Source organism: Pagrus major, chromosome 6 (assembly GCF_040436345.1).
Source record: "Pagrus major chromosome 6, Pma_NU_1.0".
Classification (NCBI taxonomy): domain Eukaryota; kingdom Metazoa; phylum Chordata; class Actinopteri; order Spariformes; family Sparidae; genus Pagrus; species Pagrus major.
In genome coordinates, this window is record NC_133220.1 from 29226372 (window position 1) to 29252278 (window position 25907).

The window sequence follows — 25907 nt, forward strand, 5'->3', positions numbered from 1 at the left end:
CCAGCCGGTCGGCTCAAGGACTTGTGACATGTAGTTCTATGGAATGTAATTCTTCTATTAAAATATCTCCCTCCTCTGTTACCTTTAGTAGAAACAAAAGACCGGAAAAGAACATGAAATAAACTTTAGATTACTGGTCAATCGTCACCTTTTTTCTCACTTCATAAAATGTGTTCATTACAACATGCTTGTTGTCAGACGCGGATTAATGCACAGGCTTCCCTCACAGCCATTTGACCAAACCCACTAGTCCCGCCCCCCGGGAAAGTAAACACTTACATGTAACACGGAGCTGCCGTCACTCGCTGCCGCAGACAGCGAACAGAGCAGAGGTGTGAAACGGTTATTTAACTAGTTAATAATGTAGAATTTTGTCTGTAAATAACTAAACTATGTCTTGCTTTGTGGCATGTCCGCTAATATTAAGCAAGCCAGGTGGCAAACACAGTTAATGCAAGCCAGGTAAAGTTAATGGTAACTGACAGATAGTTTTCTAGAGACAGCCACTGATTTTGATATTATTCAACATTATCATTATTCTTTTTGTTAGGAATGCCAAACAGGAAGAGGCAGCAGAAGATTGACTTCTTTTTCAAGTCAAGTTGTCATTTAATTGGAGTTATGTGACAGGAGGGAAACAGAAAGCTAGCTTTCAATCCATAAATGCACTAGTTCAATTTTATGGTAGTACATTCATATTCTTGCATTAATGCCATGTAGGTGTTCATTTACGTAACTTAAAGCTATTTGTTGGAGCTTAAAACCTTCTTTTCAATGAAGAAAATCTCCTACATCAACTCATCCCTGTTACTGCTCTCAGAAACTAGAAAGGAATAGAAATGAAGACAATGACATGCAATAAAACTATTAAAATCTTAAATAATAAGAGGAATAAAATAATATAGAGTACAATAAAGGCTAGGATGAAAGATTAGTTAAAACAGATTAGAACAACAAAATATATGTAAAATAATTAATAAAAAGCAGATAAAAGAACAACAAAAGAATTGAATGTTTCCTAATCAAAATCAAGGCTGTTTGTTCTAAGTTTACATAAAATATTTCAACACTTCCATGTTCAGGAATATTAACATTGAGTTCTTTATGTAGGATGTTTCTGAGGAAGGGAAGTTCAGGAGTCAGGACAAAGGAGAGCATGGAGAAGATGAGGGAGAGAACAGGAGAGAAGTTGGAGAGAAGACAAGAGGGGGAGAACACAGGAGAAGAGAGGGAGAACACAAAAGAAGGAGAAGGGGAGAACATGAGAGAAGGAGAGGGAGATAACACAAGAGAAGAGGGAGGAACACAGTGTTCTTGCCAATTTCACTCACTCACACTTGTTCTTTAATAAGACATATACATTAATTTCTTAATACCATGGTATGTGATTGCTTGTGAATATATAATATCTTAGGTTAAAGAGCGTTGTGCTGTAATGTACATTTTGAATGCAATATTATTGGCATATCCTAGTGAAGAAAACCTAGAAATGCATCGCATTAGTTTTGGAGACTGAAACAGGGGCCAAAGGTGGTTGTGGTGCTCATGTGCTACCCCAGAACCCCCCCACATTTAAAATTGCTGCTCCACCCCTGTGGAGGGGTCCTTGAATTGGTCAGATTATTTTTTAAAAATTTAAATACACTTGTATAATTATGGTACTTGTACAATAATGGAAAAATTCATTGACCTCTATTGGTCCATGGGGTAATAAACAAACAAAACAGCACTGATTGGGCAGACACGGGTCACCTCATCCAATCAAGCTCATCGATTAGATTTGACCTACCTGTGTGCTAACTGGAGTGTATGTGGATCATGTTTGCCAAATATTCTCCTGCACTGTTACACATGGTGCAAAATTACATTTTTTCTGGGAGAGCATTATGCATAAGGGGGGGCCCACATAAAAAATAGCCTAGGGGCCCATGACTACCTTAATCCTCCTCTGCTTGTTGTAATGTTAATGTTCAGAGTTCCAGTGTTTCGACCATGCCACATACAGTTTTGTCTCCTTCTCAGTCTTGTAGCTGGTGGATGTGTGTCCCTGGATCCACTGACTCCACTGAGTCAGTAATAAAATGGTCACCGCTGGGTCGCTGGGTGTGACATTGCCACAAATCTGGTTGAGATTTCTCTTCTCTTCTCTTTCTCTTCTTCCTCTTTGGTGATTATGTTATGTTATGATTTTGTAACATAGTTTACATGTTTTGATTTCAGATGAAGTCAAGAAAAGCATAAACAAAACTAAGTTGGTGAAAACATGTCAGTGTGCTTCTCACATGCTCTGTGGGAAAGGGATTTCTTCTGATGTCTTAAAAACAGATTGGAGAGTCATTAGTCACGTCATTGAGATAGTGATTGGATTAGTGGATGAAAAATTCTAAGCGAAGCAACCTGGGGTGAGTCTGTCTACAGACAGAAATGGAGGCAGTATAGAAACTTAAAAAAAAAATACATAAAAAAATAGGGCACCTTTACCTTTAACTGAGTGAGCAGTCTATACAGTTAAAACCTTCTACTGTAAATCATTTTTAGTCATTATTATCATTATTATGACTGATTGGACATCATGGCACACTTGTCATTTTCAGCAATTCGCGTATTCAAGTATTGGTGATTTAAAAAACAAAACCCAGATTCATTTGTTTTAATTCACAGTAATGTAGCTCATCTGTCCTATACTGAACCTATTGGGATTTGAATCAAGGTTGTGCATGCGTCATCCAGCGAGAGCGAGCACAGCAGAGTTATACAGGTCAGTATATCTCAGACAAACACCTTGACCTTCACCACTGATCTGAGCTGCCTGTAATGGTTTATACTCAGTAAGAGTCTTAGGAAACGGCTGGAGGACTGAACATTGAAAGCCTAAAGAGATCACGATGCTAAGCCTCACAAGTGGCATGGTTCAAGTATTATAGCAGCAGGAGGTGGAGGGTTTTGAGGAGGTGTATGTAGGGTTTCACCCACCATAGGCATCACAGCTAATCAGTGTGTCAGCTTTTTCTAAAAGCAGCATTTTCTTGTGTGATATAGTGTTAAGTTTGGATTACATTTTGTGGCTATGTAGTCAAATGATGTAGGGGATTTGTCATAAATGAAAGCACACTAGATGGCCAAGGTTGCACAAAGAGAAGTCTTAACAATTTAATCATCATTATACACAAGTCAAAACATGGTTCCCGCTCCACTTGTCACTGCAGATCTGTATGGAGCACCTGTCTCAAAAAATATACATAAAGGATTTTGCTCGTTAGCCACTTACCTCTCTGACGCTGACTGATGTCATTGTGGAGGCGACTGTTTACTTTGCTTTTGACATTTGTGTAGTGGTGTATGTATACCATATAAACTCAGTGGCAGACTGTTTATGATAAGAGAACAAACTTCCACCCTAATGCTCTTGTGAGCCTGTGTTTTCCTACTCTACAGCTCTAAATGCCTATTATCCTACATGCTTCTGTCCTCAACCTATTTGTGATGGCGTCATATGCAAATCCTCAATAACCTACAGGAAGATTTGGACAATGACGTACAAATATTTGCTATATTGATGATTGACTGATTTTCTTTTTCACTTGTGACTTTTAGGAATAAAAACCTTCCTAAAGTTTCCTGTTAGGTTAACATTGTAACATAATCATCAATTATAGTTAAAACCACTTCTTTGTTGTTTTTGTCCACCTCATAAACCTATTTCAAATATTGTTAAATGAAACAAGGTTTTTACAGTCATATTAGTTTTCCTAACCAACCTTTTATTCTGAAAGTCTGTTGCCTTTATGATTACAGCGTTCATCAGAGTGATATTTAAGGTTGCAGTGTGGTTAGGCCTGAAGGGGTGTCTTTTGCATTTGTAGTCTCAAGGCACTATTATTTTTTTCTCTTTAATATAATCTACTATACCTTCTAACAGACTGAAGTGTATATCAGTTAGATTTTCGGACAACATACTGAGACCAGGAGCTGAATCAAACCATGTACATCTTCAGGAAATCACTATCCAGCTGAGCCATTTTGGCTTTCCTGTCCCATTTGACCCTGCTCACTCTCAAGACCTTGTTGCTTCATAACATAGGCCTACTACAATAATATTAATAGTAATGATGGCTGACATCATTGATAGTAATGATAATACTACTACGTCACAAACACTCAAGTGTCTACCTTGCAACTTTATAGCTTATTGAAGAATGAACCATCCAAAATCAAAAAGAGAGATAAATAAATAACTCAATAAATATGCTGTTTAATGCACCAAAAATAATATGTTAAAACGTATATGAAGGTATTGATTCATTTATAAAATTTGACATGAATTGATATTTCTGTTTTATTTTGCTTTTGTATTTATTTATCATTTATAAATATATTTTTGTGCATATTTTTTTCCCGTTTCCAATTTTCCCTTATTCCCTCTTTTTATTATCACAAACATGTTTATTTCTGTGTTTTATTTAATTATGCAAATGAAGTGTTATGTGAGGTCAACTTTTTTCTTATTGGTTGATTAACATGAGAGTGCATAGATTGACTGCACATGCCTTGTTTTATGGCATACTTGTTTATTTATTCATTTAGTTAGTTAGTTAGTTAGTTAGTTAGTTTACTGGGGACGTTTTGATCCTCCATAACAGCTAACTCTATCACAGCAGCAGCATTTTTCAGAGTGCATCTCCTCTTCACCTTCTTGTGCCAGTCCTCTATTAATCGGTCTTTCAAAATGGAGGAGGAAAATTGGGCAAATTCCCTGTACACGTGTTGCATTACCTGTCTGATTCAGTTCGTGCTGGAGAAACCTTTCTACTCACTATGTAAGCTTTTGTTCGGCATATAATTTGTGTTTATATCCAGTAGAAACATGTAGAGCTCCTCGCATCAGAGTTACAATATGGTCACACAGAGGCGGCCCCCACTTCACATATTAATAAGCAGATGGTCACAGAATATTCCTTACTTCATTTAACACGTCACTGTCTCCAAACTGAAGTTCAAAGTTAACCTCAAAATCAAGAATGACCTTTGTGTCTAATTCTGATGTGGAAAAATGGAAATGCCCTTAGATGCTTTGTACCGAGGGCCACGCTCAACATGGAGTAATCCTTTCTTGATCCTGATACGATAACGAAGGTAGAGATCATCCATCCTAATGCTAACATCAAGCAGGTTACCCAAGGCCAGATTGAATGTGATTAGCGGTCGTAATAGCTCTGATGACTGGATTATCAGAATCCAAAACAATGCTCTTCCTTTCCGACTGCATCCTTTCTGCCAAAATGCTAGCTAGTAATGGGATCGGAACAGGATACGATAATATCCTGGAATCCTGTGTTGGCTCCTGACCACTGTTTTATATCACATGTGCAATGTGTTCCTTTGCTTCCCGGGTATCTAATCGCCTTGAATAATGTTGGGGGCTGTATTTGTTGATCAAATTAGGCAATTAATTAATCAATAGTTCAATTAAGTAAATGTCCAGTCAAGCAACCCTATAAATTCACTAGCAGTCCTCTTTAATGGACTGCCATAGACAGACAAAGTGCACCTGCAGGAGACACTGGCAAATTTAAATTTTTATTAGTTACTTTCGTTATTTATATAGAGGACAAAATGAAGCACGGCCGAATGATGGAGCTCCCAGAGGACTTCTATATCCCAATTCCTCTGGATACGGACAACATCACGTCTCTCAGCCCCTTCCTGGTCCCCCAGGACCATCTAGCAGGCTCAGGCACCTACTACGCAATGGCAGCATTCATGTTTTTTGTATTTGTTGTGGGCACTGGCATCAATGTGCTTACAATTGCATGCACCGTCCAGTACAAGAAGCTGCGGTCTCACCTCAACTACATCCTGTTGAACTTGGCTGTGGCGAACCTTCTTGTGTCCTGTGTGGGCTCCTTCACTGCCTGCTGCTCCTTTGCAAACAGATATTTCATCTTTGGAGCGCATATGTGCAAGATTGAGGGTTTTATGGCAACACTTGGTGGTAAGACAAACTCTGAGACACAGATTTATAAGATTATGATACTTGAGTTTTAATGAGCTAAAACATGGTTTTAATCCTACTTTATATCATTCCAGGTATGGTCAGTCTGTGGTCTCTAGCTGTGGTAGCTTTTGAAAGATGGTTGGTCATCTGCAAGCCACTTGGTAACTTTGTTTTCAAGCCCGACCACGCTATAGCTTGCTGTGTGTTCACCTGGGTTTTTGCACTGATTGCATCAGTCCCTCCACTCTGCGGATGGAGTAGGTTAGTATTACACACGCACCTTTACATTTGCCCTGATCGTACTGCAAAGTTGCCATGCATACTTAATGTGCTTGTGATGATCTTTCTAGGTACATCCCAGAAGGCCTGCAGTGCTCCTGTGGTCCAGACTGGTACACCACAAACAACAAATACAACAATGAATCCTATGTGATGTTCCTGTTCTGCTTCTGCTTCGCTGTTCCTTTCGCCACCATCGTCTTCTGCTACGTTCAGCTGCTCATCACACTGAAAATGGTGAGGGCAATAATCTAGGGATTGTGTCATTGCTGCTCAACTACCACTAAACATGCAGAACCCAGAAGTCATTAGTCTCATAACGCTCCTCTCACTCAACAGGCAGCAAAGGCCCAAGCTGAGTCTGCCTCCACCCAGAAGGCAGAGAGGGAGGTGACCAGGATGGTGGTCGTCATGGTGCTGGGCTTTCTGGTGTGCTGGATGCCTTACACCTCCTTTTCTCTGTGGGTCGTGAATAACCGCGGGCAGCCTTTTGACCTGAGATTTGCATCTATACCATCCATCTTCTCCAAGTCCTCTGCAGTCTACAACCCAGTTATCTACGTTCTCCTTAATAAACAGGTCAGCTGGATGTACTGTCAGGTTGAAAATGCGTTACAGTTATGGACAGGCACTGTGTAAATGATGCACAAAAAGACAGGTTAATATGCTTTGTGTTTTGGAGGCACCTGGGAAGTACAGTTAATGGCTGTTCCTATTGTAAAGCTGCTAATTTATGATCTACTCACAGCAAGCTTAACTGAAAATGCCACAGCAACTTACCTAACTGCAGTTAAAAGCAACAATTCTGCTAAATACAAAGAGGCATTGGTATAAACAGCTCATGCTTAATTGTTAAAAAAGGGAGTGTAGAAGCCTGACAAGCTAAACATAAAAATAACAATTTGGTGCTCGATGGCCAATCGATTTAGCTTTTTTAGCATAAAAGAACAGATGTATTTCTAAGCGTGTTTTTCTTCTGATGTGTTTCAGTTCCGCTCATGCATGATGAAGATGCTGGGGATGGGTTCAGGTGAGGATGAAGATTCATCAACAACATCTTCAGTGACCGAAGTCTCCAAAGTTGGACCCGCTTAGACTGAACAATGAGACTGTTGACCTGTCTGCCGCCGATGATTGTGAATTGTAAATAAGAATAAATGTACGTGTTTTCTCATATGAAATGATAAATATGTTTTAACGGAAAAGATACTGACATTATAAATAATCTGCAAAGTGAAAAATAAAAAAAAATATACAAACATGTATGTTTGTGTGTGTATGTTGTTGCTTCTGGAAAGCAGCACATTCACTGGTTCGGACTACTGTTTCCTTTGATTGGTTTTGTGCTGTAAGGAACACCTTCACTGCCACATATAAGTTACACAAACTGTGTTGTCAAAGTAAGTCATCCTTTCCTGATAAATTCAAAGGTTATTTTTGTCACTGTTCATGATTTTAAACTCATGATTTTATCTCCCCCCCCCCAAAAAAAAAAAAAATAATTCAGCTGCACATGCGCCTGATCATTTGTGAACTATAAATATGCCCACATGATGATGTTGTTCTTCAATGGATTGCACAGATATTGAGTGTTACTCCTTCAGGTGATGATCACGTGTTCAGATCAAATTGTTTATCAGTACCAGATTATTACTGCTGTTTTGTATGATTGCATGTGTGAGGCAACTCAACACAAACAGCACCTTGTGGAACAAGACTATGTTCTCAATGTCATATGTGCCCCCTTAATCTCAGGGAAGGAGGCAAAATGCCAAACAGGTAACACAAAGTTTGAGTTAAACCAGGGAAGTGGATTACAAAGGGCTACAGTGCCTGAGATTACCAGACTTAATGTAATTGGAAACCAGATTAGCGAGCAAAGACCTGCTGCGCTCTTCCTGAAGAAAGAGGGATTAATCTGCTCAACCAGGTTTTGATGTTAAAAACAAGTGATCATTCAGTGCACTGTGTACACATTGGTACAGTTCATGTATGTCCATGTTTGTGTGTGTGTTACCTGTATGTATTCACAAATGATCAAATCTTGATATTCGTACTATGAGCCCTATGCGTTGAGGTTCTTAACAGACAGGATGTGTGTAACAATCAGCGTTCATATTCATAATTCAGATCATCATCTGAAACAGCAATCTCTTACAAAGACCTGCTGAACCTCAATCTTCTGCATCACACATGCTCTAACCCAACCATTAGCACATGAATGTGTGTGTATTTACCAGTGACAATAAGACTTAATATGAAATTTGCAGCTTGTGATGACTGTTTTCTGAAAACAGGTCACAGAGGTTGTCCTCAACTCTTCTCCCAAGCTGGTGTGCCAATTATGGGAGTGCAGCCAAGACAGGAATCTACTAAATGACTTATACCAATTAATACAACCCTAATCAATCATTCAATTATGGAATTCATTAAGGTTTAAATGGGGCTGAGTGGCATCCTGGCTGGCTTTATAAAAGTCAGTCCTGCACAAGAGCTGTTATCAGAGATGTTAGGGATGCAGACTTAACAGCTTCCATGTCTGCCTGTTGAACATCTATTCCTTATTCTTATTATTTGATATAAGTGATATAGGGTAGAGCGAAGACATCAGCGAGGAGTATTCTTGAAGTATAAAGATTGTGATCAATAGTCATATAAAAATGAAGGCAAATCGCGGCATGGAACTCCCGGAAGACTTCTGGATACCCATCCCTCTGGACACCAATAACATCACGGCACTCAGTCCCTTCCTGGTGCCTCAGGACCACTTAGGGGGCTCGGGTACCTTCTATGCAATGGCAGCATTCATGTTCTTCGTATTCACGGTCGGCACTGCCATCAACACCCTCACCATTGCATGCACCATCCAGTACAAGAAGCTGCGTTCTCACCTCAACTACATCCTGGTGAACTTGGCTGTGGCGAACCTTCTTGTGTCCTGTGTGGGCTCCTTCACTGCCTGCTGCTCCTTTGCAAACAGATATTTCATCTTTGGAGCGCATATGTGCAAGATTGAGGGTTTTATGGCAACACTTGGTGGTAAGATTTATCTGTATCTGTTTTGAAATAATATACTAATTCAATCTGAGCTTGAATATAATGATTTAAATGATCTGTCTCTGTCATTCCAGGTATGGTCAGTCTGTGGTCTCTAGCTGTGGTAGCTTTTGAAAGATGGTTGGTCATCTGCAAGCCACTTGGTAACTTTGTTTTCAAGCCCGACCACGCTATAGCTTGCTGTGTGTTCACCTGGATATTTGCATTGATTGCCTCAGTTCCTCCACTGTTCGGATGGAGCAGGTAAGCAACAGAAACCAACCTGCCCGCTGAAACTCATCTCAAAACTGGGAAACTGGATACACACACAATGCTTTTGTGATGATCTTTCTAGGTACATCCCAGAAGGCCTGCAGTGCTCCTGTGGTCCAGACTGGTACACCACAAACAACAAATACAACAATGAATCCTATGTGATGTTCCTGTTCTGCTTCTGCTTCGCTGTTCCTTTCGCCACCATCGTCTTCTGCTACGTTCAGCTGCTCATCACACTGAAAATGGTGAGGGCAAAAAATGTAACAACATCGAGCTCAAATGTAGTTTTGAGAAGACATAATTTTTTACTTGTGACACTAAAAAAGTCTTCTCAAGATTGAGCAACATTTATATTTGAATGCACGTCTTCTTATGTCTTATGAAGGATGAAGTTTATCAGAACAAATCTATCATCCCAAAATACTTATAGTACATGTGCAGGCACTGCAATTGCCACTGGTATAAGTGCTGACTTAGTAAGAACTCCTCTCTCCTTCAACAGGCAGCGAAGGCGCAAGCTGAGTCTGCCTCCACCCAGAAGGCAGAGCGTGAGGTGACCAGGATGGTGGTCGTCATGGTGCTGGGCTTCCTGGTGTGCTGGGTGCCTTACGCCTCCTTTGCCCTGTGGGTTGTGAATAACCGCGGGCAAACGTTCGACCTGAGGCTGGCGACCATACCCTCCTGCTTTTCGAAGGCCTCTGCAGTCTACAACCCAGTTATCTACGTTGTTTTAAATAAACAGGTCTGTTTTACAAAATACAAAAATTAATTTTACAAAAAGTACAAATCTGAGGTACTTGTACTTTATTTCTTCCTTACCATTTTGCACAATTGTATACTTCCACACCACTACATCTCAGAGGGCATTAATTATACTTTTTAATCAACTACATCGCCTGACAATTTTAGTTACTAGTTACTTATCAGATTGCAATTTTCAAAAACTTCCTTTCCAGTGAAAAACATGTATTTCCTAATGTGCTACTGTGGTGATTTTGAATGTGAGTGGAATGAGAAAAACTCTCCTACTTATTATGCTAAAAAAAACCTCTCTTGGATTAGTGGATAAATGTATTGTCACAAAGCTGAAAATAGGGCTGGCTTTCAGAGTTCATGAAAAGTTGACTGCGGCTTGTTGAATCTACAGTGCTGTAGATTCAACAACCTGTCAGTACAGTTACATTAAGTAGTTTACATAAGCTCAACCTTAAACATTGACATCAGTTAAATGTAAATACACATTCATGCCTCAGTAACATTAGTCCAAAACATCATATACCATATTTTGATATGTTAAGTACATTTTACTGATTATACTTTTACTTAAGTAATGTTCTGAGTGAAGGATTTTTACTTGCAGATGTTATCGCAGTGTGGTATCACTACTTTTACTTAAATAACGGATCTGAATACTTTACCCCTCCTGATATGGAAGCCTTGAGGCCTTAAACTATGGGGCTGAAAATGTGCTGAAATAGTCTATGTGCATCAGATATGTACTGTATCTTATTATATTGTGTACTTGTGTGTATTTAGTCTGAGGCACTTGAGTGCGACTTTTTATGTTACATAATGTTAAAGTTTCCTCCTCTTAGTTTTTAGCAGACCAAACAATGACAAAATGACTTGATGTGCAGAGGCTTTAAGTCAATGCTGTATTATATTGATTTGAATATACCTACAACATTTTTATATCACATAAAAAATAGGAATGCTAAATCATGAATTCATCCACTAGAACTGCTATATTGTAGAAATATTTAGATAGCACAAGTTTTTGTTTGTAGAAAATGATCCCACTGAAAACTGGGGCCTTATTGATACAACCATTGGAGTGTGCACATTTAGCTTTTAACCTCTCAGTTCTCTAAATGGATGGTGATTAAAAAAAAAATGGAGAAGAAGAAGGAGCAAGATGCCAGATTTTGCACTAGAGCTGCAATGAATAATAGAAAATTATTCACCAGCTACTATAATCAATTAATTGTTTCATTCAATTTAAGCAAAAAATGTCAAACATTTTCTAGTTCCAGCTTCTTAAATATAAGGATATTCTGCTTTTCATTTATAACAGTAAATGAAGCGTCTTTGGGTTTTGGACTGTTGGTTGGACAAAAGACCAATTTGAAGCAGCACTTTGGGCTCTGGGAGGTTGTGATGAGCAATTTTTAGACATTTTATTGACTAATAATGATATATAATCAGCAGATGCACCGATAATTAAAATAATTGTTAGTTGCAGCCCTGTCTTGCAGAGACTTTTTGTTGTCTTGTTGTCTCTACAGCATCAATGACATTAACTTCAACAAACTGTCTTTTCCCTTTCAGTTCCGCTCGTGCATGATGACGATGCTGGGGATGGGTTCAGGTGAGGAGGAGTCCTCAACAACATCTTCAGTGACTGAAGTCTCCAAAGTTGGACCTGCTTAGACTCAACACTGTGACTGTTGACTTCTCTGCCACTAATGATTGTGCATTGTAAATAAGAATAAATGGAGTATTTTGCCATATGAAAAGATGTATACTGTATATGTAATGTTGCAACTCAAGTAAGAAAGCATACTATCTGCAAAGTGAAAATAAAATAAAAATTACAAACACATATATATATATTGTGTGTGTGGTGTTGATTTTACAAAACATCAAAATCACTAGTTTGGAAACTAACAGTTTCCTTATGAAGGTGATTGTGTAAAAGGCTTTTACACACCCTGTGGTGAAAGTATGTCATTATTTTCTGAGAAAAGAAAGCTATGCAGTGACAAGAAGTTTTGCTAATCTGTTGCAATCTAAGTTTCCAGAAGCCCAGAGGTCTTAAATTGATTTGTTCGAGTTATGTTCCCTCCTCACGTTATTTGGTTTCTGGCTTATCGTCAATAATTTCCTCTTTCTGCTTCCATATCAGGCAGTATTTTGTCATATTACTCCCACTCTCAAACTTCCTAATCTCCTCTTAAAAGACTAGGATACCTCTAAAAAACAGGGAAACTGTTTCTTTAAAAATATATATAATGTGAGGTGAGGTAGACTGGTACAACCTGGACAACAGAGGGCCAAATGCATGTGACTGACCTCCTGAACATCACTGATGATCAGATTATGTGTTAGATGAACAAAAAGGCTCTACAGTAGGATGTAATGAGATGAAGCCGGCCAGTTCTGGTACTGAGAGACTTATCTCTATATTAGCTCTAATGTGACCCATGCTGTTATAGGAGTGCAGGATGTGTGTGCAGGTACACAAATGCAAGTATGTGTGGTTTGTGCGTGTGTGGTCTGTAAAACAAAGCTTTGTTGTTAATCCCTTCCTGAGCCAATTATGTTTAGCCGGAGTAATATTCAAAGTTCCTATAAATGCGGCATTCAACCCCTCCATCAGAGAGACAGCCCTCTGTTAGAAGACACTCAGGACATCAGTGTTACTTGAAATTAGATGTCAGTTATTTGTGGTTTTACACACAGTAATACTGTTTAAACAGCTTTTTGAGAAGTCCTTGATTTTTTTATTTGACAAAAATGAGGGGGAATCGTCCGACAGAGTTCCCAGAAGACTTCTGGATCCCCATCCCTCTGGACACCAACAACATCACATCCCTCAGCCCGTACCTGGTTCCCCAGGATCACTTAGGGAGCCCTGGCATCTTTTATTCCATGTCAGCATTCATGTTTTTCCTATTTGTAGCCGGTACAGCCATTAACACCATCACTATCGCGTGTACTGCTCAATACAAGAAGCTCCGGTCTCATCTGAACTACATCCTGGTGAACTTGGCCGTGGCGAACCTCCTCGTCTCCTTCGTGGGCTCCTTCACCTGCTTCTACTGCTTTGCCTTTAGATACATGATTCTTGGTCCACTGGGGTGCAAGATTGAAGGATTTACAGCAACTGTTGGTGGTAAGGATTTTAACCAGATGTACAAGATTGATGCTTATGTGTGTTGTAGTGTGTGCATGATTCTTTTATTTATTTATTTTTATTTTGCCAATGGTTATTGTTCATAAGTACTCTTGTATTAAAACTGTATCCTATTTGGAACTGGGATCTTTCTTGCAACCCCACTGTACTGATTTAATTGTCAGGCAAAACAGCTTCAAATAGCATGATGTCATGTCGTCCCAGGGTAAAATAATCTATAATGTTAAATTGTGTGGTTAAACCATCAGCATAATGGTATTACATGTCAAGATATATATGTCAATATATATTTATGAGAAAACAGTTTTATTTTATTTTAACAGCAATTGGAGCATTTTTAGTTTTTAGAGTTTGAACCAGGAACAACACTCTGAACTTCGCTTTCTTATCTTGTACAGTTTCTTCACTATTGGTTTCCTGTAGATTTAGGAAGTGGGATGTACATTTTTCATCAATCTCAAAGCAATGCTGGCTCTGCTCAATTGTTGAACTTTCACTTTCACGCTTATGAAGCTGAGTTTTTATTTTACCAGGAATTTTCCCAATGAGATTCAAAATCTCTTTCACAAAGGAGTCCTGGTCATGACAGCAGCATAAAACATTTCACATAAAGTAACATGCAACAAACTTAAAATTAAGAACATTAAATTTTACATATAAGAAACAAGGAACAGACATAAAACAAGCAGCAAATTACACCAAGACAGTTGATTTACCAGTGCTCAGTAACAGGACATGCATTCAATGTTCAAATAGTCCTTAATTCTATTTTTATGATCTTACACTTGTCAAGTAATAATATTTGAGGTGTCTCTATAGCTCACACCAAGATGAAGGCACGCAAACTTTAAAAGATTGTCAACTGTTGTGTAAGTCTTTTATATCTCTTCTGTCTTGCTGCAGGTATGGTCAGCCTGTGGTCTCTTGCTGTGGTAGCACTTGAGAGATGGCTCGTGGTCTGCAAACCACTCGGGAACTTTGTCTTCAAGCCGAACCATGCTATCGCTTGCTGTGCAATGACTTGGGTCTTTGCCTTGTGTGCTGCCGTTCCTCCTCTGGTTGGATGGAGTAGGTCAGTGTATAAAGACCAAACACACAACAGTGTTTCTATGGTTTTAAAAGTTGTTATAGTAATCCTGTTATTTTGAGATGTACAACTTCTGCATCTGACTTTTTTTATTCCATAATCTTTAAGTACAAATCTTTCTTACTCATATGAGAGCTCTTGTGAGGGTAATGAGTGACATTTATTTATTTTTATTTATCCCCTGCCCCTAATTCCAAACCACACAGGCACCTACATGACATATGGCTACAGTACTGATTCATGTCTGTCTCTCCAGGTATATCCCAGAGGGCATGCAGTGCTCCTGTGGACCAGACTGGTACACAACCGACAACAAGTATAACAATGAATCCTATGTGATGTTCCTCTTCTGCTTCTGCTTCTCTGTCCCTTTCTTCACCATTGTTTTCTGCTACTCACAGCTGCTCTTCATTCTGAAATCGGTAGGTCTCAAGTTAACGAGGTTGATTGTATGATTGCAGATAGGAATAATATCTCACCTGATTTCATAGAGCTGAGACCAACATGTATGTACTTCTTCTTCAACAGGCAGCGAAGGCCCAAGCTGAGTCTGCCTCCACCCAGAAGGCAGAGAGGGAGGTGACCAGGATGGTAGTTATCATGGTGCTGGGCTTCCTTGTGTGCTGGATGCCTTATGCCTCCTTTGCTCTGTGGGTTATCAACAATCGGGGGCAACCCTTCGACCTGAGACTGGCCACCATACCATCCTGTCTGTCTAAAGCCTCCACAGTCTACAACCCAATGATCTACATCCTCCTCAACAAACAGGTTTGTTCATTCACTCTGATATGAAAAAGCTATTTGTAGACAGGAGGGTAACTTTGTATTCACTCAACTGAACTGAGGCTGTACTGAGATTAAACAGAGTGACAAAACAAGAAAGAGCTTGTTTTATTTGGACTTTATCACTGGCCAGTGGCGCCCTCTAATGGTGGCTTTAAAAACATACACAAAGCTTGCTCCATCCTTGGAGGGAAAACCTGATACCACATTAAAACTTCAGATTTTCAGTCCTGGTAACACTTTATTATAACCATCATTAATAAATGTATAGTTAATGAAACTTTAGTTAATAGTTCCTTGACTGTTAACAAACAATTAGGTGTTTATAAACATTTATTGTATTTGTATTTACATGTGTTTAATAACTATTTACAAAGTATTGTCAACATCAGTTGCAATACAATAAAAAGATAAGCAAAAAATGACTCAAAGGTGAATATGTAGGAATTTTAGTTTACAACATTGAAAAAAAAAGAAATATCAACAGAATGGGAAGAAATAACAGTTTTGACATGTTATGGTGTCGAGAATTGTCCTGCAGAGTTACACACAATATAAAGACACAAATGTTCTTCTGTTGTTTTTCTCTTTCAGTTCCGTGTATGTATAAGGAAGATGCTGGGGATGAGCGGAGGAGATGATGAAGAGTCATCAACAACTACATCAACCACTGAAGTCTCTAAGGTCGGACCTTCTTAGTCAAAATCATAAGTTACATATTGTAAATAGCGCTGAATGGACAAATGATATGACAAATGGATTATTGTTATTGTTACTGATTATTGTCACACATAAGGAGTTATATGCAAAGAAAAATGTAAAAAAAAATCAAATTTTTATTACAAGATATGAAGATGGTCACTGAAAACCCATAGTAGTTTTTACTCAATCAGCCTTTGAAAGCAAAGACTTATAAGAGTATATTAGACATTTTTGTGAATGAGTTTGAAAAGTTGTACTGCATGTGCATGTATACAACCTGCAATTTAACAGAGAATCAATAAACAGTTGACCTACAACTTTACAGCTTACATCTGTGCTTGAGAAACAATCGCAGACATTGTGGGCAAACACTCTGGGATCAGCTGATCAGATAGTTTGTGAGATTAGCAGGGTTTACTTGTGACAAAGTAAAGCCCACAGATTTCTGCTCTGTCTACAATCCCTGGATTCATTTTGGTGTTCAACAAAACCCCCAAGCAGCATCATTTTCCTGTGAATATTTTGAAACTTAACACTGTGGTATTAAATTGAGTAATTCCTAATCCTAATCCTTATCCTTCTTATCTATATTAATGAATTAATTATACTTATTAATCATTAATAAGTATTTAATAGCATTACATTCAGAACACATGCACAATAATTTGACGAGTGGTCTCAGCCTTTTTGACCCTCCTGTACGTTTCAGAAACATCAGCAGTGAGGACAAGAAACTACGGAAACCCTAAAGGGCCATGCATTCATACATTTTATTTCCTCCGTTTTCCCGTGATAACGAGTTAATTTCATTTGTTTTCTCGAGATCTCGAGTTATTATCTCAAAATAACAACTGCCGTTTTCCTGAGATAACGGGATAATTTTCTCAAGATCTCGAGATAACGAAACTTTGTTTTCCCGAGATAATGATATAATTAATTCAAGATCTCGAGATAATGACTGTGACATGATAGGCCTGAGATTATGGAGATGCCCGGGATCTCGTAGCTGATCAGCTATGTAGTTAACGACGACTTCAGGCTCACTGAGATTGCGCCGCCGACATAGCTGAAGCCTTGCTAACGTCTTTTTAGATTATGCACACTAATGTGTGTATTATCTGTAATAGCAAGGCATAATGCTATTTCAGCCTGTGTCAGGCCTTGATTGAAAAGATATGTGACGCGGTGATCGATATGCTCCTGCTCCTCTGACATTGCTACACTTAATGACGTTTCCTGCAATGATTTAATATACTACACTATCATTTTGTTTTCTCAAGATCTCAAATTAATTATATCGTTATCTCAGGAAAAAATAGTTTTGTTAACTCGAGATCTCGAGACAATTATCCCGTCATCTCGTCAACAGCAGTTGTTATTTCGAGATAATAACTCTCTAAAATCTCAGGCCTATCATATCACAGTCATTATCTCGAGATCTCAAATTAATTATATCATTATCTCAGGAAAACAAAGTTTCGTTATCTCGAGATCTCGAGAAAATTATCCTGTTATCTCGGGAAAACAAAGTTTCGTTATCTCGAGATCTCGAGAAAATTATCCCGTTAAACGGCAGTTGTTATTTCGAGATAATAACTCGAGAGAGGAAATAAAATGCATGAATGCATGGCCCTTTAGGGCTTCCGTAACAACATGACAGCCAAGATAATGAAGAAAACACAACGTACAAAACTTATTACCGTTTCAGAGTCTAAGTACAGGTATGTAAATGTTAAACCGACATTGTTCACACTAAATCTTTCCATTTGATCGCGATGCTGAGGAAGTTGAGACGAAGGCTACAACTAGATTTTATGGAGATGAGTGATGAGATCATTAACAAACCGTTGGCCTCTTTGCATCATGCAAACTCTTTAGCATGCAACAAAACCTCGTACCAGGTCTATTCCACTCTCCCATCTGAACACCGTCTGTCCATCTGGCACCGTTGCTATTGTCAGTAGGTCCTTCAAATCTGTGTAAAATTAACAATTCAATCAATTAATTCAGGTACATACAAAATACACAGTGGTGTGAAGCTGTCTTTGTCAATCCTGGTCCTGGGGGCCTCCAGCCCTGCATGTTTTAGATGTTTTGGGTTGTTATCAGGCTTCAGGAGCGCTTGATGATGATCTGTTCACTTGAATCAGGTGTGTTTGAGCATGAAAGCAGGGCAGGAGGCCTCCAGGAACAGGATTAAAAAACACTGGTGTAAAGGATAAAAGTCCGACATTCAGCCTACAGATGGCGCCATACTTCAAAATGAACAAGCCTGATACACAACAGTTCCCATGTGTGCTGTTGGATCAGTCAGTCATTCTTACCTGTTGACCACAACACTGCAGGTATGTGGTTCACTAGTTTACTCACCAAGCAGAAACTTAAAGGCTTTACCCTGCAGAGTTTAAAGGATAAACTGACAGATAAACACACACACACACACACACACACACACACACACACACACACACACATCATCTTTGCATGGGTCCAGTTTGATATGTGATAGTAAGAGCTAGAGAAATAAAATGTATCATTGTTACTATAAATCACAGTTTAAAGTAGTTACATGCAGTTGTTGTTCTCAAATGCATTAACACAATGAGCTAAAGACGGTTAGCTTAATAGGATTACCAATTAACCTCCGTGCTGGAACTCACACATTGACACTGTGTTGGCAGAGATCATAGGTTTAAGTGAATCATCTCTACTTTATGGGAATATGCTTCATCTTAATGTCAGAAAAACGCTGTATTTGATCTGAAACACCATCCTTCCTCACCCCTGTCACCAACACCACCAGAACAACATATGCACAGAAATCTGAGAATAGGATTATTACCTGATGTAAAGTGAACACAAGCCTATGTGAGCAGAAATGGTGGACTCTGTTCACCCTACACCAGTGTAATCATTTACAGTCACTACACATTTAGATCACCTGCTACTCAAACGGAGACACATAACCCACTTGTCTCCTGGTCAGGGGGAACGTGGAGAATCTCGTTGGTAGTCGACAGCAAATCCGAGTTCTGCTAGTAGTGAACTTTTACCAAAAATGAATAGTTCAGAACTAGCGGAATTCCAGACATACCCTCGAAACATCACAGCATCGCATCCAAAGTCAGATTCAATAGTTTCAATTCCACCTGCATGATCAGGGAATTAACATTAAGATACTGAAAGCAGAATACTCTCCCCTAAGACATTAGTTAACTTTACAATTAAAGAAAAATCTTCTTCTCCCTTCTTTAGTTTTTGTCAAAAGGAGCATTAAAGCTGCTAAATGCAAATTCACAAAATAGTCAAACAATTTAAAAATACCAGTTTGATACTTATGTAGATAGAAACATATTTGAGAATAAAGGAAAATGTAAGAAAAGTTTACAGATTTCTTGAGGTCCAGGATCCCTCCTCCTCTTGATGTGCAGTCCTCGTCCCACACAGAGTTCTTATCAAATCTGCGGTCCAGCTACCTGTGCAACAAGTGCACTCGAGAAAAACACAGAATCAACAGATTAAATAAACCACTATAGCGACTTTTGTTGACCTCTGCTTTCTCCTGAAATGAACTGTTGTTCCGGAGAGATTAACGTGTTACGGAGTGAGCATGCCAGAAGTAATTACTGTGCTCTGTGTTAATCTGTTTTGTGGAGGAACCTGAGTTGTCCGTATAATCTGCTTTGGTCTACTGGGACACGTTTACCTTAATTTCACTTGATCAACAAAGTTCTGTTGAGACGTTCAATATAAGATAGATAAATCCATATAGTGTCAGTTTGATCAATGTTATATCAATGCTCATCAATAATCTCATTAACGATGTTGAAATTCTACCCAATTTGAGACACAGGGGAGTCTCAAAGTCTAGAAGTCTTGCATGTTTGGTCTTCACACATTCTTTCTGAACAGGACACAGTCACGGTCTATTGCACAACCTTGGAGAACTAATTAATGAGTCATATCTCGACAGCAAAGTACAGTAATGCACTTAGATCCTTTGTTATGCACAGGATGGTTGTTCAGGGTCCATTCCTCTTCTTCCACACTCAGATAAGATGAATGAAAAATGCTGTTTACGATTGATTTCATGTGGAACAAGGGAACGTTTCACATTACATGCAGTAATTTGTCACAGGAAAATACAGTTTTTCTTGTGTAGCATTGAAGGAGTATTGCTTGCATTTTGTGTGCAACCCTGTGTTGCTGAATGACAAAAAGGTGAAGTTTGAACCTTGCACTGGACCTGTTGGAAGCTACCTCATTGCCAGCACCAGCTGGTAGCTTGGACCCAGTGAGTGTACGGGTCTCAGTTAATTGTTAAAAGTTAGGACACCGACCCTGGAAGTGTACATTGTTCTAGCCTTTCGCAGCTTACTAGCTGGGGTTAGCCATGTATTTGTGTTCATATAGCTACAGATATGATATCAACACTCCAACAAGGTTTCCCTTCGCGGACTGCTGATCGGTGCAGATAATCTTCTGTTGAACAGTTGTAGTCTCTGATCTCATTTTTACTCGGTCTTGTCTCGGTCTTGGTGTTTGTTCTAAGACCAGTCAAGAACACAACTGCAGTGATACCTCAGTGGAGCATCATTGATGTTGTCAGTTCCACTTGTGCTTTTCCTGCTGTGACAAGTCAAAATGTCTGCCTTGAAAAGGGCCCTGAATGTTTAGCATCACTTGTAAATTTGTTTGCAAGGTGAGGCCATTTATAATATCCACTGCTCTGGTACACCGGTACTTAACATTGCTGGTCAATATGGTTGTACCTTTTTTAACTTAGCTGTTAGCCGCACATATAGTAATATTTCATGAGGCAGAGGAGTTGAAGCGTCAGTATGATTGAAACAAACTTTACACCCTGCCACAAACAGTGGCAGGGTGTAAAGGTTGCCATCATAGCCTCCTCCTGGCTGCGTTTCACTGGCTGCTAATATGACCTCTAGCTTTCTGTGTCTTTTTATGTCTTTGTAGTCTCTACAGGATGAACAGCAAAAATAACAATAAGAGCGCGTACTTTCGGAAATACAGTCTTTCCTTCAAAACATCCATGTTGTTGCCCTCGGTTTACATGAAAAAGTGGCAGAAGTAGTTTTGTGAAGAATTAGAAATGAGAGCAACGGGAGAGAAGAGAAAACTTTTACACTTAAACCCACCTGGTTAAATGTCTGCCTAAAGCTGGTGTCATAGCAGGATTACGTGTTTCACAAGCATTTTTACTGAAGAGGACATGAAATAAATCCAATTTTTAAAGACCATTGCTGGGACCATGTGACATTACATGCTCAAGCCATGTATGTTGGCTTGTTGGCTTTTACTTCAAATAATTGTAGATAGGATTTTAACTGAAAGCATGATTTAAATGGTCTTTTTAATTAAAGTAGAAAGCAGCACGTGCTGGCAACTATGTCAGAGTCCAAAAGAGTGGCTACTCTTATCCCCTAAAGACATCCTCTTGAGAGTACTCAGAACTGAAGAGCTTTGGACGGATGCACCTGCCGCTCAGAGTCACACTGCAAAAATGTGTGCATAGCGGATGTATCCAAAATTCACAACTGAAAATATAAAATACACTATGTAGTGGTCCAGTGTCCCATTTCTCACAGCAAGTAAAACAGCTTCCATCCGACTCAATATTAAAACTTTGATTATCCGGTTTCCATAACCAAAATCAAGCCTGTGCTTTAGAATAAACCACAACAATTAATACAAACAGCAATAAGATTCTGACAAGACGTCATGGACTCCACTCCAGTATCTCACATGACTATCCTCCCAGGGCGGCCAATGCATGACCTTGGCCCTTAATCCTTGCCACAACGATATGACGTGTTGTAGGATCAAAAACAAAAACCTATATTCTGAGGTGAACTGTTATTTCTGGTGGGATTAAAGGTGACTGACTTCCCTTACATGTCAACAACTGCTGTCCACTAATGCCCATCAGGGTCCACACGTATACCTATCAGGACCAACATGTCATACATAATATGAAATGTATCCGCAGTTCTGCTGTATTTGGTTTAATTTCCCAAATGAACTTAATATCAAGCAACGGATACCATTCCTGATATTAAAGTCTGAATGTGGAGTTATTGTTGTGGTTCTAATGCACCAAATTTACGTGTTAGCCAAAGGTCTGCAGCTAATCCCCCTTTTGAATAGAGAGGACAGAAATCCGCTTTCAAGCAAGATTATTAGGTCATTTTGTGTCTTACCTTGATAAGCTGATAGTTTTAATACAGTTTAAAATAAGTTTGCTTATGCTTGCTTTGCCTCTGAGTATCCCTGCCAAGCGGAGCACCACGGCTGTAATTCAATTGTGACCTAATCCCATCTAAAGTCTCCGAAGTGTAAGTATAAAAGCTAAAATCGTGTGGCACCAGTCACCCGAGGAGGCTGCGAGTGACAAGAAAGGACCTTCTTGTAAGATCAATATGGCAGAGGAGTGGGGTAAACAGGTGTTTGCTGCCAGGCGGTACAATGACGAAACAACAAGGGGATCTGCGTTCACTTACACAAACAGCAATCATACAAAAGGTACAGTACTATCATTTTAGTATTTATTTAAGAATGTTATGGGCATGTTACAGTAATTATAGTAAATGTACAGTGTCAGACATACATCTCATTTTATTCATTATTGAGATATAGTACCTGCAGTCTTTCCATTTTGGTGTCTTTTCACCTGAGACAGAACCAGAGTTTTTCTTTTTTTCCCTCTTTTGCTTCCAAGGACTTAAACAAGACAAAGGAAACTTGGCCAATCTTAATATGCGATACTGTATTTTTCCAATCCTTTGGATGACCTCTTAACACCACATTCTGACCACACCTTGAAGCATTTTCTTTCCCATTGTGATTAATGCCACAAACTGATTAAATTGCATTTCAGTTAGTATTGTTACCCAGGAAGAGGATTAGGGCCACTGTGAAAAATTTGAGTTCTGACTTTTTTCTCAGAAAAAAATAACAACCCTCACAATTTAGTCTCAGAATTCTGGGAGAAATTCAGAACTCAAATACATTTTTCACATTGGCCCTCACATTTTACAAAAGATTCAATCAGTTGGCTGATGAGGACTTTACATCTTATTGTACAGAACTGCTTCAAAATGGCAAAGAATTTGACATTTGTCTAATATCTAATCTATCTACGTTATATTAGATATCATATATTTAACAATAATAATATATAACTGCTGTCTAATATTGCTTCCGAGACCCTACAAAACTACACAATGTGGACTTGTGAGATGAGATTGTTTTGTTTTGTTTTCCCCAGATCCCTTTGAGGGTCCCAATTACCACATCGCTCCACGATGGGTTTACAACCTTTCCACATGCTGGATGGTTATTGTAGTCGTCCTATCAGTCTTCACCAACGGTCTCGTGTTGGTGGCCACGGCAAAGTTCAAGAAACTCCGACACCCTCTGAACTGGATCTTAGTTAATCTCGCAGTTGCTGATCTAGGAGAGACAGTTTTTGCCAGCACTATTAGCGTATGCAACCAGTATTTTGGTTACTTCATTCTCGGACACCCAATGTGCGTCTTCGAGGGCTACACTGTCTCAGTTTGCGGTAAGTGGTCACAGTTTTTTCTACTTGATGGACTCTTGGTGCTGCATACGTTATCAGGCTGTGAGTTAAGTACTGAATATCCTGCTTCCTCACACAGGAATTACTGCTCTCTGGTCCCTGACGATCATCTCCTGGGAGAGGTGGATAGTCGTGTGCAAACCTTTTGGTAACGTCAAATTTGATGCCAAATGGGCCATGGGTGGAATAGTGTTCTCCTGGGTCTGGTCAGCAGTGTGGTGTGCTCCCCCCATCTTTGGATGGAGCAGGTAGGCTAATGTTACTCTTAAAAAACCTACGTTTTGAATTTTTCAATCGGAAACATAAACTTAACATCTTCTCGCATCAGGTACTGGCCTCATGGACTGAAGACTTCCTGTGGACCTGATGTATTCAGTGGAAGTGAGGACCCTGGAGTCCAGTCCTACATGATTGTTCTTATGATCACATGTTGCCTCATTCCTCTGGCTATCATCATCCTCTGCTACCTCGCAGTCTGGTTGGCTATCCGTGCTGTAAGTTATCTTCCTGCAGTTTTATACTGTATGTAAAGTAGACCACAGCTTTAGACTCACACTGGGTTGTTTTGTCCATCACAGGTTGCCTTGCAGCAGAAAGAGTCAGAGTCAACCCAGAAAGCTGAAAGAGAAGTATCCAGGATGGTGGTTGTCATGATCTTTGCGTATTGTTTTTGCTGGGGTCCTTACACCATTTTTGCCTGCTTTGCTGCGGCTAACCCCGGATATGCCTTCCATCCCCTGGCTGCTGCCACACCTGCATACTTTGCCAAGAGCGCCACCATCTACAACCCAATTATCTACGTCTTCATGAACCGACAGGTGGGTCCCATTGATCCCATTTTCTTTTGTCTAAATAATGTGTTTGTTTTACATTTGTAAAATGCTTTTTCTTTATTTCTTCGATATCAGTTCCGGCAGTGCATCATGAAGCTGTTTGGCAAAGAAGTGGATGATGGCTCTGAAGTATCCACATCAAAGACAGAGGTCTCCTCCGTAGCTCCTGCATAAACCTCCATGTTCCATGAGTTGGCTCCATGAGGGCCTTTCTGATTTGTACAGTAAATATTTATTTATTCATTCATTCATTCATTCATTCACCCATTCATTTTTTAGCAAATATAACTTTCTGGCAAATGAAAAAACAAAAACATATATATAAAAAAGAAAATTGTGTGATAACATCATGGTGTTTTTCTGATATACATAAATAAAAAAAATCAAACACATGAAAAGTTTTGGTCTTTTGGTGATTCTTTTATCGAATGGTTCAGTGAAAGAACCTTGAACATTTTCAGTGGCGGTGTTACTGTTTGGCAAAAGACCTAGCAAAACATTTTATACAAATTTTTATAAAGAGGACTATGGAGCAGCTCCAGATTGTACATCTTGGTAGAAGCTCTCCAGTTGAACCCTACAGGGGTTGACATAGTATCAGTCATGTACAGTGGCTTGATTGATTCTGAGAGTCAGAAGAGTAGCCCTCCAGATTTGTTTTGTGCTCCACCTGGGAGTTGGCTGAGAAAAACGGCATGATTTGCACAACCTGAACCAAATTGAATTTTGTTTTAATTTGTAAATTATGTTTAATTTCAGGTGTCAGTTCTGTTTGTTTTTCTAATAATAACAAGCTTGATTACAAGTCGAGGGTGTTAATAACAACTTTTCAAATTTGGGGTCTCTGGGCTTATGGAGACTTGGATTTCTCCAGATTTCATCAGTATGGAGCCATTTTATGTTTTTTTTCCCCTGTTGTTTTAAAACAGGTCCCATGTACTTATATTGATTAGGAGAATGCTGCAACACTGTTTTGCTGTGAAGCTCCAGAAATGTTTTGTGGACTGTAAAACTTCACCTGACTTTCCATCAGGATGAAGGTAGACAATGACTGAATTTGCAATTTTTGGTTGGACTTTTCCTTTCACAAATATATGGGGTGGTTTCCCTGTGTGGAAACTGTACTTGATAATAGCACTGACACACCAGATTAAACCATTATAGCAGCGTTGGCAAACCTCTGCATTCCCCTGAAGTGAACTGTCCCTTTGGAGAGATTAAAATGTTATGCGGCAAACATGCAGCAGTTATTTGGGCCAATCAATTTATTGGACAACCTGAGGCATCCCTCTTATGTCATTTAGTATGTGGAGCTGTGAGAAATCTTTGCCTACCAGAACAGGAAGACACCGCTTCGGCTGCTGAATACCCAAAGGTATAAACACACACAGATCTTT

General features: G+C 39.3%; 4 protein-coding genes across 4 annotated transcripts; all 4 read left to right on the top strand.

Annotated features, from left to right (window-relative positions):
- Positions 1 to 5613: 5613 nt before the first annotated feature.
- Positions 5614 to 7369, top strand: LOC140997463 (blue-sensitive opsin-like). Its single transcript, XM_073467380.1, has 5 exons — positions 5614 to 5992; positions 6088 to 6256; positions 6346 to 6511; positions 6614 to 6853; positions 7265 to 7369. Exons 1-5 carry the CDS (start codon positions 5614 to 5616, stop codon positions 7367 to 7369), a joined length of 1059 nt encoding a protein of 352 aa, XP_073323481.1.
- Positions 7370 to 8922: 1553 nt separating this feature from the next.
- Positions 8923 to 12016, top strand: opn1sw2 (opsin 1 (cone pigments), short-wave-sensitive 2). The gene is made up of 5 exons (XM_073467381.1): positions 8923 to 9313; positions 9406 to 9574; positions 9666 to 9831; positions 10089 to 10328; positions 11915 to 12016. The coding sequence occupies exons 1-5, from the start codon at positions 8935 to 8937 to the stop codon at positions 12014 to 12016; spliced, it is 1056 nt and encodes a 351-aa protein (XP_073323482.1). The 5' UTR covers positions 8923 to 8934.
- A 1086-nt stretch (positions 12017 to 13102) lies between these two features.
- LOC140998100 (blue-sensitive opsin) lies at positions 13103 to 16071 on the top strand. The gene is made up of 5 exons (XM_073468251.1): positions 13103 to 13481; positions 14406 to 14574; positions 14846 to 15011; positions 15118 to 15357; positions 15967 to 16071. Exons 1-5 carry the CDS (start codon positions 13103 to 13105, stop codon positions 16069 to 16071), a joined length of 1059 nt encoding a protein of 352 aa, XP_073324352.1.
- A 6443-nt stretch (positions 16072 to 22514) lies between these two features.
- Positions 22515 to 24684, top strand: LOC140997510 (red-sensitive opsin). Its single transcript, XM_073467445.1, has 6 exons — positions 22515 to 22617; positions 23363 to 23659; positions 23757 to 23925; positions 24006 to 24171; positions 24256 to 24495; positions 24586 to 24684. The coding sequence occupies exons 1-6, from the start codon at positions 22515 to 22517 to the stop codon at positions 24682 to 24684; spliced, it is 1074 nt and encodes a 357-aa protein (XP_073323546.1).
- The last annotated feature ends 1223 nt before the right edge of the window (positions 24685 to 25907 follow it).

Coding starts and splice junctions, on each gene's coding strand:
- LOC140997463 (XM_073467380.1), top strand. CDS start 5,614: ATGAAGCACGGCCGAATGATGGAGCTCCCAGAGGACTTCTATATCCCA. Junction 6,257..6,345: donor CCACTCTGCGGATGGAGTAG/GTTAGTATTACA, acceptor TGATCTTTCTAG/GTACATCCCAGAAGGCCTGC. Junction 6,512..6,613: donor TGCTCATCACACTGAAAATG/GTGAGGGCAATA, acceptor CTCACTCAACAG/GCAGCAAAGGCCCAAGCTGA.
- opn1sw2 (XM_073467381.1), top strand. CDS start 8,935: ATGAAGGCAAATCGCGGCATGGAACTCCCGGAAGACTTCTGGATACCC. Junction 9,314..9,405: donor TTTTATGGCAACACTTGGTG/GTAAGATTTATC, acceptor CTGTCATTCCAG/GTATGGTCAGTCTGTGGTCT. Junction 9,832..10,088: donor TGCTCATCACACTGAAAATG/GTGAGGGCAAAA, acceptor CTCCTTCAACAG/GCAGCGAAGGCGCAAGCTGA.
- LOC140998100 (XM_073468251.1), top strand. CDS start 13,103: ATGAGGGGGAATCGTCCGACAGAGTTCCCAGAAGACTTCTGGATCCCC. Junction 13,482..14,405: donor ATTTACAGCAACTGTTGGTG/GTAAGGATTTTA, acceptor GTCTTGCTGCAG/GTATGGTCAGCCTGTGGTCT. Junction 15,012..15,117: donor TGCTCTTCATTCTGAAATCG/GTAGGTCTCAAG, acceptor CTTCTTCAACAG/GCAGCGAAGGCCCAAGCTGA.
- LOC140997510 (XM_073467445.1), top strand. CDS start 22,515: ATGGCAGAGGAGTGGGGTAAACAGGTGTTTGCTGCCAGGCGGTACAAT. Junction 23,660..23,756: donor CTACACTGTCTCAGTTTGCG/GTAAGTGGTCAC, acceptor TTCCTCACACAG/GAATTACTGCTCTCTGGTCC. Junction 23,926..24,005: donor CCCATCTTTGGATGGAGCAG/GTAGGCTAATGT, acceptor TTCTCGCATCAG/GTACTGGCCTCATGGACTGA.